General features: G+C 37.6%; 1 protein-coding gene across 4 annotated transcripts in view; it reads right to left on the bottom strand.

Moving 5' to 3' along the window:
• Positions 1-14680, bottom strand: part of LOC143857266 (protein neprosin-like) — a 50109-nt gene extending 35429 nt beyond the window's left edge. Inside the window, exons 1-4 of one of the 4 annotated variants that reach the window (XM_077367683.1) lie at positions 14224-14680; positions 7635-7709; positions 6860-6962; positions 4776-4862 (exon numbers count right to left, since the gene is read on the bottom strand). In XM_077367683.1, the coding sequence (XP_077223798.1) occupies positions 4776-4862; positions 6860-6962; positions 7635-7696 (252 nt within the window). In that variant the 5' untranslated portion in view covers positions 7697-7709; positions 14224-14680. Of the gene's footprint in view, positions 1-4775; positions 4863-6859; positions 6963-7634; positions 7710-8542; positions 9139-14223 lie in introns of those variants that run through there. The other 3 variants (XM_077367685.1, XM_077367682.1, XM_077367684.1) reach the window with 3 other exon arrangements.
• Between the last annotated feature and the right edge of the window lie 696 nt (positions 14681-15376).

The raw sequence follows: 15376 nt of genomic DNA, 5'->3' as shown, positions 1-15376 counted from the left end.
ATATATATATATATATATATATATATATATATATATATATATATATATATGAGGAAACTGTTGGTGAGCTTAAGCGCACCAAACTTATGGTGCGCTTAAGCTCCCCAATCACATGGGGGCCCACTTTTCTGTGGTGATCCAAACCATTCATTTGCAAGGCCTTATGATAGATAGGGGGTGTACCAAAAATCAGCTCCATAGGATCATCCTAACCCCTTGTGGAGGACAAAAAATGGGCAGATTTGTGTCTGTCCCATTTTGTCCTTCACAAATGGAGGGGTTAGGATGATCCTATGGAGCTGATTTTTGGTACACCCCCCATCGTAAGGGACTTTTAAATGAATGCTTTGGATCATCCTAACAAAGTGGGCCCCATGTGATTGGGCGCTTAAGCTAACCATAAGTTTGGTGAGCTTAAGCGCACCAACAATTTCCTCTATATATATATATATATATATATATATGTATGTATGTATGTATGTATGTATGTATATGTATATATATGTATATATATACATATATATTAGTGTACATAGATAATGTCCCTCTCATTGAAAATGGTATAAGGATATTGTTTTGCACACGATATGCATTTCCAATCGCTTTGCCATGAAAGACTTGAGAATCCTGTATTCTGTGTCGTAAAAGTGTTTAGAGACCCAAAAAGATGTTAGGGATGTCCAAGGATAATTGGACGGGATATTGGCTAGGTTCAGTATGGCAGATTCATTGAGAGGGTTGATCTCCTTTTGGTATGGAAATAAGCTATCCAAGATGATGTCTTTTTAGGCATCTGAGGAGGAGCAAAGGATTAGCATCTGTCTCCATGTATCGCTGTGGAGAGTCTGACGAGGGCCATACTGTGTACTAAGCTGGATGGTTGTCACTACTTGACTAAGGTCATCATATTTTGGCATTGCCCGGGTCCTAAGCATTATATAGTGGTAAAGCATATTTTCTAGTTCCTTAGGAAGGACTAAGGATTATTACTTAGTCCATGGTGGTATGATGAGATCATCACTAGATAAATTGACACAAATGCTAGTCTAATGTTAAAATGACATGAACAGTTTCATATTTCATTTAGCTAAACCGTTGAAGAAATTTTCAACAAAGACACCTTTAAAGACCCCACGGCTGAGGTAGAGTATACCGCTATATTAGATATGACGAGAGAGAGAGAGAGAGAGAGAGAGAGGTAGTATGGTTGGATGAGTTCTGGTATGGAGTCTCTTTCGAGAGGGAGAGAGGTAGTATGGTTGGATGAGTTCTAGTATGGAGTCTCTTTCGAGAGGCCCATTACGTTGTCTAGGTACAACAAAGGGGCCAGATGCTCAAGCAAAGGAACTGAGGTCTCACCCGAAGTGAAAGCACATCCTTTGGTAGTATCTAACGATACTTGAGATCATCAACAAAAGTGAAGTAGCATTTAATCGGAGTGCTTCAGTGGTGATTACTGAGGTGGATCCCTTGACCAAGTCCCTTAGTGAAAAGATGTTTGATACGAACCCGACAGAATGGGTCTGCGATATATGCATGACTGGCTTTGACGCCAAGTGGGAGATTGTTAGAGTTAGTGCCCTAAAAGCCAGTACATTTCATATATCTTGTCACTTTAGTGTTAATAAAGGTTACATCCCATGACATTTATTGGGTATTAACTAATTGAATATGCTCATTATCTCACACATATTTGTCCTTAGGTAGCAAAGTAGGAATATAATGCTCAAGGATTCATTGGTCGAGGAGGTAGATATTGTATCCCAATTCATTGCAGAACTTAAATGTTCCTGGTTGGGGTCGAGATTGGACATCTCCAGTAGTACACAACCAACACCAGTCTTGCCTACATGCACATGCTGTAGGGTGGCTTATCTTAGTCACTTAGGTAGTGGACCCTAAGCAAGAAGAGTGGGTGCAATGATGGGATAACCCACTGAACAGGATCATAAAAGAATAGCCTGTGGACATGAGTTAGTAAGGCTATTCTACCATACAGGACCCTTTACATGTCCTTAGACCTGAGGGGTCATATTGGTCTATGGGACCGACCTAGATTCTTAGTCTATCTAACAATGGCCCTTCTATGGGTCACCTGAGGGTAGTACTGGATTCTTGGACAAACCCACAAGGCTAATAGTGATACCCGGCATGGAATTCTCCGCCCCAATTATGAGAATATCATCTACAGTGTTGGTCAGAGTAGTATGCTTATAAAATAGCTTCGCCAAGAAGATTTGATAAATGATTTATCAAATGTTTTACTAAAACACTTGCACTGTTTTTATATGATTTTGTAAATGCATTTTCGGACCCTAACTGCTTGACTGGAAGGTACACAATGAGTGGGTTCACGGGGTAGTAGATGTCCACCCCCCGTAGGACCCAACTCAGTAGATCTGGGAATGGAGAAAGGACATGCACATATTAGATGTGATTAGGGGATAGATGATTCAGCAGTCATCTTCAGAGTTACGTCTCGGTGGAGGCCATTGATCCAATGCGATTATAGTTTCATCTACGGAGCAAGATCGCAGTGGGGTACATCATTGGGTTTTACAGGATCGACCGTCGGATCCCTGCACCGATCCCATTTACAACTTGAATGACACATTTATATCATTTGGATAAGGGTCTCGCATTTATAAGATTGTACGGACGGACTAGTTTCATTGCATTTGATGCAAAGGAAAAGTATATAAATGTGTCATTCGAGTTGTGAGTGGGATCGTTGCAGGGATCCGACCGTCATCTTCAAGGTTACGTCTCGATGGAGGCCACTGATCCAATGCAATTATAATTTTAACTACGGAGTAAGATCGCAGTGGGGCCCATCATTGAGTTCTGCAGGATCAACCGTCGTATCCCTGCAACGATCCTAGTCACAACACGAATGACACATTTATATCCTTTGGATAAGGGTCTAACATTTACAGGATTGCATGAACGGACTAGTTAACATTTACAGGATTGCATGAACGGACTAGTTTCGTTGCATTTGATGCAATGGAAAAGATACATGTGGTTCCTTTGGTATATACATACCAAAAGACGCATTTGGAATACCCAAAGACGCATTTGGAATACAGATTTGGCACAACTCGAATGACACATTTATATCCTTTGGATAAGGGTCTAACATTTACAGGATTGCACGAACGGACTAGTTTCGTTGCATTTGATGCAATGGAAAAGATACACGTGGTTCCTTTGGTATATACATACCAAAAGACACATTTGGAATACGGATTTGGGAATTATAGAAAATATGGATGGAGCTTTTATCCCATTGGATGAGAGGAAATTGGTTTATTCAATTGGAAAATTAAATAACGGGTTTTTTTATTTAATAACAAAATCAAAATGAAATAAAATAAGGGCCGATTTTGGGTGGGACCCATGGAATATTAGTCCACCATACTTTTGGGCTGATTTTTTTATTTTAAATAAAATTCAAATAGGTTTTTGTTATCTAATAAAATATAGATTACAAAATGGTAATACGAATTGGAATTCAATAGGGAAATGAAAAACATTTTAGGTTTTTGCATTGGAGTAGGCCCCCATGCAAAAACGCCCAACATTAAGATGGGAACCCGTTTTCCTCTTTGGTTTGTATTTTATAATATTTTTTAAATATTTTTCCCAATTTTATAGGAGAGAATAGGAAAAGTAGAGATTAAGAGATTGTTGGAGATATAAGAGAAGATTTTGTAGGAGATAAAATAGAAACCCAAGAAACACACTTTTTACAATCAGGGGAACATGCCCACGTTGGGCAAGGGAGAATGTCCATGAATGTTTGATTATTCTTGTATCTGCTTATGAAATTCTAAAAGAGCTAGTTTTCCAATATTGTAAGGAAAGCGGAAGAATTTTTGGAAAAATTTAAAATAAGAGACAACACTCAATATATACTAAATAAGTAAATTTGGGACAGCATTCATATGCTTAAAATCACACCCATCGCTCCTCCAAAAACGCACAAGATTTTCTCAACTCTTCTTTTCTAGTTTTTCTCTTTTATTCCTAGTTCTTGTTCAAGAACGAAAACACCAATAGCTCCATCAACTAAATTCGAATTCTCATCCAAATGTACTGATATAGATCAATACATATTAGAGAACAAAAGTTCTTCTCCTTCCATCACGCAATTTGAAGGAATCTATCGGTCAACTTGCGGGTCCGCGGAGTTTGGAACGATCGTGGCCGTTCGAGGAGTAGATCAAGCATAGGCTGTAATTGCTTACAACCATAAGATATTTTTTATGCTCTATGTTTTTATTTGAATCGCCATTAGATCATCTAGACCCTAGGATCCTGGGTTAATGGCACAATTGACGAAATTTTTTGTTTTATGTTATTTCTAGTTTCACTGTGCATAGCGATTTTGCCTGGGGTGCAAACCCTTCCAACAGAGTTTAGAAGAGGTTTGATACAAATCAAACCATGTCAGTCCAAGGAATGTAATCAGGATAAAATCTCACCAAAGAAATCTTTTTAGATTCTTATTATTGTATCTTCTCTTATTTCTTTTTTCATTTGGATTCCTCACGAGCATCAATCAAGTGGAAAGAAATCCATTATATTCATCATTTACTCGAAGTTGATAAATGAAGACTTAACTCACAGAAGCAAAGCATCAAGTGAGATTTCACCTCTCTACTTTGCAATAATTTATAGAATCCATGACATATGCATGAAATTTAATTTTGAGACATACACAAAACAAGAAATAAGAAAAGGTTCACCAAAAAATAAAGTAATTATCATACCTGAACCTTGTGATTCTTAAGCAATGGATGATCAAAAGCAGGTTGCTTGTTGATATCAACACAATCGAAAATATCACCATGTTCTGTCTGCCAAAAAAAATATTAAACTCCATTAAATCTCGGATTATTTTTAAAATTTTTTCTTCGTATAGTAAGGCAAGAACGAATTCTACCTCAACATTTTGATGGAATCAATTGAGCTACCAGATGAGTTACCATGTAAAAATCATAATCAATAAAAGTTATGGGGATCTTTACTTATTTTTCTTAATAACTTTGTAGGGGAATGTTAATATGGGAAATAACCATAGTCACATTTGTTTATGGGTGAATAATGATGGAAGGAAAATAGTACTTGGACTTTCACCTCTCATAACGAGCAAAACCAAGTGACTCAATTTCCTTCACCATCTATTTCTTATCTAAAGAAATCAGTATTCACCCATGACCAAATCTTTCTGACTGTTTTCATGTTTTATAAAATTAAAAAATATTCCATGAAATATTAGTGGGACCAGTTGTGAGACATGGGTGGACGGGGACAGACATGAGAGGAGGGGAGTGAGGAAAGCATGAGAATCACCTGGAAAAGAAGAAAAGAAAATCTAATCTAAAGTAGGGTATTATTTTTTAATGATTTGTAGGGATTTCTCATTCTCTCCCCACTTGTGCCTCATTTAATCCCCTCCCTCCTTTTGAGGTCATATTTTATAGTTGGGCTCATGAATATTCCATCGAATAATTTTTAACTGTTCCTTTCCTTTTCTACTTTCCTAATTCCCTCTTGGTTCTCATAACAAAACGAGGGAAAGATAAGACTGATTCAGGAAATATTCTTAGAACAAAAATTGGGCCACGATAAGTTCCCCCCTTTTGATCTTTTAACTGCTTGTGAAGACCACAACCGATTTACAAGTTGGGCCCCTATGAATTTTTGGACAAATAGCAGTCTGGATTTTCGAACAAGTTGGGCCCCTATGAATTTTTGGACAAATATTGGGCATTGATAAATTTGCCCACTCTCAGTCGGCATCCCCCTCCCCCTTTTATTGGGTTGTGAAGCCTACAACAGGTTCTGTCCCTCTCTCTCTCTCTGCTCTAGCAAACCATACACACCATAAAAACTTTCTCTCTTTCTCTCCATCCATCTTTCAACACTACTCCTCGGTGGGGCCCAAAAACTGAATGTTTCAGATCTTTGAACAGATAGGCCCCACTGTGTTTAAGAAATACACTCGCCTACATGCGCAGACCATAGTATTTTTATTTTTTTTTTAAATTTGGGCCCACCTTATTCAAAATCCAAACCATTCATCTGCTAGTCCTAATTTAAATAGGCCTTGCCTATAAAATCAACTCCGTATGATGATCCTAACCCCTCGATCTCCAGACGGAAGATACCATATAACAGATCGAAGTTAGGATCATCCAATTTATATGCTTTATTGGAAAGAACATTTGCGCCAGGGCACAACAAATGAACGGTTTGGATCTTCGAACAACGTGGGCCTCAATAAATTTTCTAATAAATACGCATTATATAGTGCCTGCATGTAGAAGGTCCCAAATATCATCTTCATATGATGATCCTAACCTTCTGATCCTTGGAGATTTCTAATGATATCCTAACTTTCTGATCAACTAAGAAAGCGGGCCCTAGTGAATTTTCATAACAGAATATGAGTGTATACTTCGGGTTGAATAAATGGTTCCTTAGGTCGGGTTCTGGTTGGCCTCAAGCCAACCCAACCCAACCCGAGTTGTACGCTAGAGATCAAGAGGTTAAAAGGTGAAAAGGGGTGAATTTATCCTAGAACGGGGTGAATTATCCCTGCCCAAAAAAGGGAGATGATATTTTCACCCCCCTGCAGTAGGCATGCGCCCTCCTTATAACGTGATTTGGTGTGAACAGTGGACAACATTAATGCTTTTTGACGTCAAATCATGTTAAAAGGGGAGCACATGCGTACTCAAGGGCAATGAAAATATCATCGGGCCCAAAAAAATTTGGATTTCAATAACAACCATAATCTACAGTATGCCAGAAGTAATGAATCAGTTTGTATTTGAAACAAATGACATACCCAAATGCTCTTTATTGCTGGTTTGTTGAGAATCTTGAGTTGTCTCTCTACCTCCAAATCATCTTCTTTAGAAAGACTTCTTCCTCCTTCCACATTGTAGCTGCTTAAAACAAAAGCAAATGAAACACCAACTAGTAAGATCATGCAGTTGAATCCCATACCATGGCCTAAACTCTTTCCAAAAGCCATGTTTACAGCTAACAACTCTCCTTCACTTCTATCCATCACAAAACCATTCATTTATATCTGAAGATGGTAATATTGATTCTCTTCAGCCCCGTGCATGAATCCATGAGTTGTCAGATAACGATGCATTAATTTTTCTCTTCTATTAGGAAGGTGAAAGGCTAATTTTAGTAGGGAATTGATATTCCCACACCCTGGACTCAATAATGGCACTACAACATTAACTCTACACTTCTATAATTAGTTTTTAGGGGCATCTATAAATCTATTGTAATACCCGGCCCTGCCGTTAAAAAAATTTATTTTCCTAAATGGTTTTCCTAAGAGAAAAAAGGGTATAATATATGTTTACAGGCTTGTATGATGTGCCATTATCAAAAGTGAGTTTGGGTTTAATTTAGAGAACTTGGTGTCACACCCCCAATGCACACACCCAAGACCCGGGGACACGACAGCGCCGTATACTTGCAAAGCAAGCTCTACAAGTATACAAGGTTAGCAAAACAATATCATAACCAGTCATAACGTGAACTTAACCATACTGTCTTACATGAATTTAAAACAAATCTTACTATTACACAATACTCACTATGCTAGATTTAACAGACTCCAATAGCTGATGATGCAACTGCAGTCACTTGAGATTTCCATGAGGATTCAAAAGCTGAAAATTTGTTAAACCATAGTCAGCTGAAAGCTCAGTACTTAATAACACATTACAAAAGTGGGGTCATGCATGGTACAAAAGAAAGGTTCACTACTGAATAAAAAGGATATAAGCCACAAGTGAAGTGATTAACACAAGTTCAATAAAGAGAGGAAAATGTTCATATGGGGATAAGTCAAGTGTCACAACAAAGGTCACAATATCCAAAGGTTCACTGAAGGTGATCAATATAGGTACGATATCACCCCGAGATCATTGGCTTAGTCCAAAAAGCAAGTTATTTTACCCTGACTGCCCACGGGTCCAAAAAGCGTGTTATTGCTTACACTGGCCGCCCACGGTGTCGGAACTAGTTCCTAGGTTCACATATCTGTCAACAGGGTCAACATATATACCTACTGATGGGCCCCAAAAGCCAACATACTATCCCCATTGGTGCGGGCCCAAAAGTTCACATACACCTAATCCTCTCAAAAGGAGTTCAAAATTCACATAATACAAAATGAGGTGTTCAAAGTTCGAAGTGAGTGTTTCACATGAGTTCCACAATGGATTCATATGGTAAGGAGTGGTCAATATTCCAAAGGTTCATATAGTTTGAAAAACTGGAAGGGGTTTCATTTAGTCCAAAGTATTACACCTAATAGGTGCACCAAATAACAAGATTCAATAGTGTTCATTCAACAAAAGGGTTAAGCATTCGAGACCCAAATAGAGATCTGAAATTCTATTAAGAGATTCATATATCTAAAGAAGTTAGGAAACTCACGATCAAAGAACGTAATATCGAATGGTAAATCGCAACACTAAGTTATTACGAAATTACATACCTCAGTATCGATTATTTCCCCCTCAAATTCGCGTTGCGGATCAATTACCTCGAACTAATGACTCTAATGCCCAACACGGATGCCGACGATCGGATCGCCCTCCGAGTCAATTCTATTTTGCACTATCATAGGGATCCTTATAAAATAGACCCCCAAGCAGCACTAGCCTTGGACGATCCTTCATACCGAATGCGAACCCATTCTAAGGAGGATCCCAGTTAAATAAAGGTAAAGGACTTGAGGCTTTCCAGTATCTCAACCTACTCCTTACGAGATCTAAGACACCCACTTATTTTTCTTAATCAATTCCCAGCACTGATTGGACGTCCCATACAACTTGATTTAGCAATTACAACCCAACAAATTGATACTCTTTGTTGAAGTACCAAGAAGAAGATCCATTACAACAGTAAGACTTATTCCTAACTAGGTTGAACCGTCTCCATCTTTAGATGAAGATTTCTACTATAATAAGAGCACCTAGTCCTAAAGGGATTAAAACACATAACACACTTCACCCCTAATTACATATATTCATGTTCATACCAAGAAGACTTGATAAGGCATAAGTCTTGAACGTCCAATACTTTCAATAACACCTTGAATATGAAATCTCTGCTAATTATAATGTTCAACCAAAAAGAACGAAGCCTTCTTCCATACAACTCATATGGAATATTTATCCCAGTTGGACATCTCTCTCTTGGTTTCTATCAACAAATAAAATATCCAACTACCCCATCTTTATCATCCTACTAGAAATCTCAATCGTCCATCAATAAAGGGCTTTTTGCCAACAAATTCTCAACCCAACAGTCATTCTCCTTATAGAAAATACCATACGTTTGCATTAGGAATTTGAATTGAGAAGGAAACTAATAGCTTGATGTACACTTTGGGAAAAGGGGTAAACCTCCTTTAATTGGATTTCTATTATTAGGAATCTTTCTAATTACATAGCTAGCTTCCAAAACGTCATTGGAGGAGACAACTTCGGGCGGCCAACAAGGAAAACAAATTCCTCTAGTTGGTGACAATGGAAAGATTTCCATCAAATCTTTACATTAGCACTTAAAGATAGAGCAAGGAGAGATGAAGGTTCTATTAAAAGGATTATTCTAATCATGGACTCTCTAAACCAATCAAGGAAAGGAATAAATAGTAATATAATATATTTGAATTTTCCCTCAATTATAGATAGAATACTTGAAAGTGGTTCCTAAAATATCTCTCCAAATTCGTGTACATCCAAAAATGAACTCTTTAAATAGAGTAAACGAATTTTATTCTACCCGAATTATCATCTATATTACTCTCATTCCCATTGGTTGGATTTCAAAAGAAGATTATCCAAAGTAGGCTAATAACCCTTTGAAGCCATCTTGATAACTGCACCCCTACACATCTTCCAAAACTTAAACTCTGTTTTGATAATGGCACTCTATGCAGGGTTTTAAAAATTTATACCTGGGTTTGTGATAAAAACACCCATTTAGGAAATAAATTTCTTACGAGAGGGGCCGAGTATCACATTCCCCCCCTTAAAAGAATTTTGTCCTCGAAATTCACACCCCTAGTGCCTTCTCAAAACAATTTCTAAGGTGAGTTGTAATAACAAGGCGGTACAGTTCCTGATTTGATCTTTCTTATTTACCATACACACAGGGCAATTTACTAAAGAAATACCTCTCTCCAGAGGTCGATGCACTATGTCATATTTAAGTAGAATGTAGCTCTTTGATAGAAGTTCCCACAATATTTATAGAGTCTTCTCCCGACAATTTTCGTTTAAAGCTCATACTAGAGAAGTCTACTCTTACTCCCAAATGTACAAAAAATATGCTTATAGGATTCGAACAAAATTAGGTTTGTCTTCATACATTCACTATATTTCTGCGGATGTAACCCAAAATGCGAACAATCAGTGATTTTAAGTAACAAATGTTGTTAAAAAATCCAACTGCAACTGAGCACTTAAAATCGAGGCACTCTTTTGGTGTTCAGAATTCAATACGGTCTGCAATAACACATGTTGTTTGCTTTTCATCGAAGAGGTTTGGTTTCCAAAATGTGAGCAGGGAACTTGGGAAAAATTTTCACTACGAGGTTCAGATATCAAAAGGTTTTTTTTAGGGAACCGAGTTTTCAAAATGTTAGATTGGAGGGATTTGCTGGATCGGTTCAATTCTAAATTCATTTATCCTAAGGTTTCTTTTTCTTTTTTTTGTATCAATATTTTCTATTGTCAAGTGAGGATTAGAAGGTCACCTAAATAGTTTGACGATGGGCGTATTACGATGACTTGCACTAGAGTTTAAATCCGAAAACACACACACGTTTCAAATTTACAGAGGTATATATCAAATTTAACTTTTCGATTAGCAGTATGAGATTGAGGTGGAATTTAGGGTCAGATTCAGATTACAATGACACACATAATATTAGACAAGATCAATACTAAATGAATTCAATTTCTCCACTTTTCGGATCAAATTCGATGGAATTTATTCCAATATAGCACTAATGATCTTGATCAAATTAGATTAAGGAGATTTCTCGGAGGACAACAAAATTTCACTAAGAGAGAAATACAAGAATAGGATACATAATGTCTCCTTGGATAGTGATAGTTTGCATTTACTTCAAATCTGGTAGAATCAACCATGTATCGGCGAGGATGTGCACAAGACAGGGCAAGGCAATCAAAATCTTATCCAACGAGAACACCGGATAAACAGAAAAGTAAACCTATGGACTAAAGTCTCCTTTCCTTCACTATGCATAATAACTCACAAGCTTCTGAGGTACACGAGTTCACCGCATTGTCCCATACCAGCACAGCTAGCTCATATTCTAAACTGAAATCTCCTAATCCTTACAACTCACTATACTGTTCTATTCCAATACAACTGATTCTCAATCCAGACAAAGCACTCCAGATACGTACGAGGTCACTATGTCTTCCCATACCAATATAATTAACTCACACGTGAAACCAAAGGCTCCAAATCCTATGAAAGACTATAGCATCTCACACAAGTACTACTAATCCATAAGTTGAACCAAGCGTCCCTGGTGCATACGAACTCATCGTACTATCTCATCTCAATCCAACACGACTAACACACATGGTGAACCAAGCGTCCCTAGTGCATGTGAGTCCATTGTGTGGTCTCTAAATGGCACAACTAACTCATGTGCTAAACCAAGTATCCCCGGTGCACACAAGTCCATCGTGTCATCCTCCCAGTTATTCATCATTGATGTCCAATATTCTTAATTTAACAATACTTGTCTCAAAATCCAAATCTTCAACTTTAACGAAATCCTGATCAATAGTTAGTTAATTCACCCAGAGTCAAATAAACACTTCCCATTTTCTACACTGTTAGATTTTCAATACTTTCTTATTTGAATGAATAAACAATCATAATCTTACCACCTACGGGGGGTCACCTAGTTGAACTCATATAGTTATTGGATTCCAACTAGGACTTATTAGCCCTCAATGTCACAAACCAGTTCCACAAAATCCCTAAGTTCATAAACTGGTTTTTCATAACTTACATAGTCATTAGCCTAATCCCTTACAGTGTACAGAATCAGATATAGTGTTTCACTAGTTTCCAATATTATCATCTATATTCACGACTAGTAGTTAATAATTCTCAAGAACATAAGATAGGTTCTTCGAATCCCCAAATTCCAAGGTTAACCTGTAACAGTCTCTATGGTCACAAATCTAAGTTCCACGGTGTACAAAACCGAGCCTCAAATTCCATTAGTTCTTAGTACCATAATCTAAATTCTAACAATGCACTACTTCGTGCCTAAAATTCCTTTGGTTGACAAGTCATCAATAATATTCTTAGTCTAAGAAGGTCACAAATCACTCTCTCAAAATCGGCTAAGAAGTTACATGGTTCAAATATCCAAAATTTTCATTTGATCCTTACTTTTCAGATCTATAATACTGATGCAACCCAAATCCTACAAGCTGATTTGTTTCTATTTTCTTGCATATCATTTAGGCTAGATTTATTTCCATTTTATTTCATGCCAATTAGGATATATTTATTTTTATTTCCATGCATGACCAAATAAGGAATTTGTCCATTCCATGCATAGCAAAATAAGGTCATTTAGGATTGGGTTTACTTTTTATATTTAGGTTGCCTTTAATATGAATGTAGCAATTTTAGATGTTTCTTTTTTGCTTGTATGAGTTCCATTTTTAGAATTCCTCATAATCTATAGAAGGAGGTGGATGAGACATGTAATGGGACTTTGATTAATGAATGAAATTTGCCTTTGGCTTTTGAGTTCTTTTGAGAACTTTTGGTTGCTTGGATTAGTACCTGCATGAGTATTTTCTAGTTTCACTCTCAGAAACTTGACTTCGACGGGATCGAAGTAAATCACATCCCCTTCGACGGTGATCGAAGTATTATATTCCCTACGACGGTGTTCGAAGGGTCCCTTTTTCATTTATTTTATCAATCTTGCATCCGTTGCTGCACCACGAAGAGCGTCTAGATTCTGGGACTGCATCAAATACCAAGGACCTAGAGCCTAGGCTCTGCTACCCCTTTTCTGTCATGCCCACAATCCACACACCCAAGACCTGGGGACATGACAGTGCCGAATACCTGCAAAGCAAGCTCTACAAGTATACAAGGCTAGCAAAACAATATCATAACCACTCATAACGTGAACTTAACAATACTGTCTTACAGGAATTTAAAACAAAGTCTTACTATTACACAATACTCCCTATGCTACATTTAACAGACTCCAATAGCTGATGATGCAACTGCATTCCCATGAGATTTCCATGAGGATTCAAAAGCTAAAAATTTGTTAAACCACAGTCAGCTGAAAGCTCAGTACATAATAACACACTACAAAAGTGGGGTCCTGCATGCAACAAAAGAAAGGTTCACAACTAAATAAAAATGATATAAGCCACAAGTGAAGTGATTAACACAAGTTCAATAGGGAGGGAAAAAGGTTCATAAGGGTATAAGTCAAGTGTCAAAACAAAGGTCACAATATCCAAAGGTTCACTGAAGGTGATCAATATAGGTACGATACCACCCCGAGATCATTGGCTTAGTCCAAAAAGCAAGTTACTTTTACCCCGACTGCCACTGGTCCAAAAAGCTTGTTATTGCTTACACCGACCGCCAATGATGTCTGAACTAGTTCCTAGGTTCACATACCTATCGACAGGGTCAGCATATAGACCCACCGAAAGGCCCCAAAAGCCAACGTACCATCCCCATTAGTGTGGGCCCAAAAGTTCACATATACCTAAGGCACTCAAAGGTGTCCAAAATTCACATAGTACAAAAGGAGGTGTTCAAAGTTGGAAGTGAGTGTTTCACCTGAGTTCCACAATGGATTCATATGATGAGGAGTGTTCGATATTCCAAAGGTTCATATAGTTTGGAAAACTGTAAGGGGTTTCACAAGTCCAAAGTATTACACCTAGTAGGTGCACCAAATAACAATATTCAATAGACTTCATTCAACAAAAAGGGTTAAGCATTCGAGACCCAAATTGAGATCTGAGATTCTATTAAGAGATTCATATATTCGAAGAAGTTATGCAACTCATGATCAAAGAATGTAATATCGAATGGTAAATTGCAACACTAAGATAGTACGAAATTACGTACCTCAGTATCGATTATTTTCCCCCTCGAATTCGCCTTAATGATCAGTTACGTACCTCGAACTAATGACTCTGCTGCCCAACACGGATGCCGACGATCGGATCAACGACATGTTTCTGTAAGTGCACTATCATAGGGATCGTTAAAAAATAGATCCCCAAGTAGCACGAGCCTTGGACGATCCTTCATACGGAATGCGAACCCATTCTAAGGAGGATCCCAATTAAATAAAGGGAAAGGACTTGAGGCTTTCCAAACTCTCAAACTACTCCTTATGAGACACCCACTTATTTTTCTAAATCAATTCCCAGCACTGATTGGACATCCTATACACCTTGACTTAGCAATTACAACCCAACAAAATGATACTCTTTGTTGAAGTACTGAGAAGAAGATCCATTACAACAGTAAGACTTATTCATAAATAGGTTGAACTGTCTCCATCTTAGATGAAGATTTCTACTATAATAAGAGCACCTAGTCCTAAAGGGATTAAAACACATAACACACTTCAACCCTAATTACATATATTCATATACATACCTAGCAGACTTGATGAGGGAAAAGTCTTGAACGTCCAGTACTTTCAATAACACTTTGAATATGAGTATCTTCTAATTAGAATGTTCAACCAAAAAGAAAGAAGCCGTCTTCCATACAACTCGTATGGAATATTTATCCCAGTTGGACGTCTCTCTCTTGGTTTCTATCAACAAATAAAAGATCCAACTACCCCATCTTTATCATCCTACAACAAATCTCAATCGCCCATCAGTAAAGGGCTTTTTGCCAACAAATTCTCAACCCAACAGTCACTCTCCTTATAGAAAATACCATACGTTTGCATTAGGAATTTGCAATGAGAAGGAAACTAATAGCTTGATGTCTGAGACTTTAGGAAAGGGCTAAACCTCCTTTAATTGGATTTCGATTATTTGGAATCTTTCTAATTACATAGCTAGCTTCCAAAATGTCATGGAGGAGACAACTTTGGGCGGCCAACAAGGAAAACCGATTCCTCTAGTTGGTGACAATGGAAAGATTTCCATCAAATCTTTGCTTTAGCACTTAAAGATGGAGCAAGGAGAGATAAAGGTTCTATTAAAAGGATTATTCTAATCTTAGACTCTCTAAACCAGTCAAGGAAAGGAATAAA

This window comes from Tasmannia lanceolata, unplaced genomic scaffold, assembly GCF_043159265.1.
Source record: "Tasmannia lanceolata isolate RefF3 unplaced genomic scaffold, GAP_Taslan_0.1 ptg000024l, whole genome shotgun sequence".
NCBI lineage: Eukaryota > Viridiplantae > Streptophyta > Magnoliopsida > Canellales > Winteraceae > Tasmannia > Tasmannia lanceolata.
This window is presented reverse-complemented; position numbering and strand designations above follow the sequence as displayed.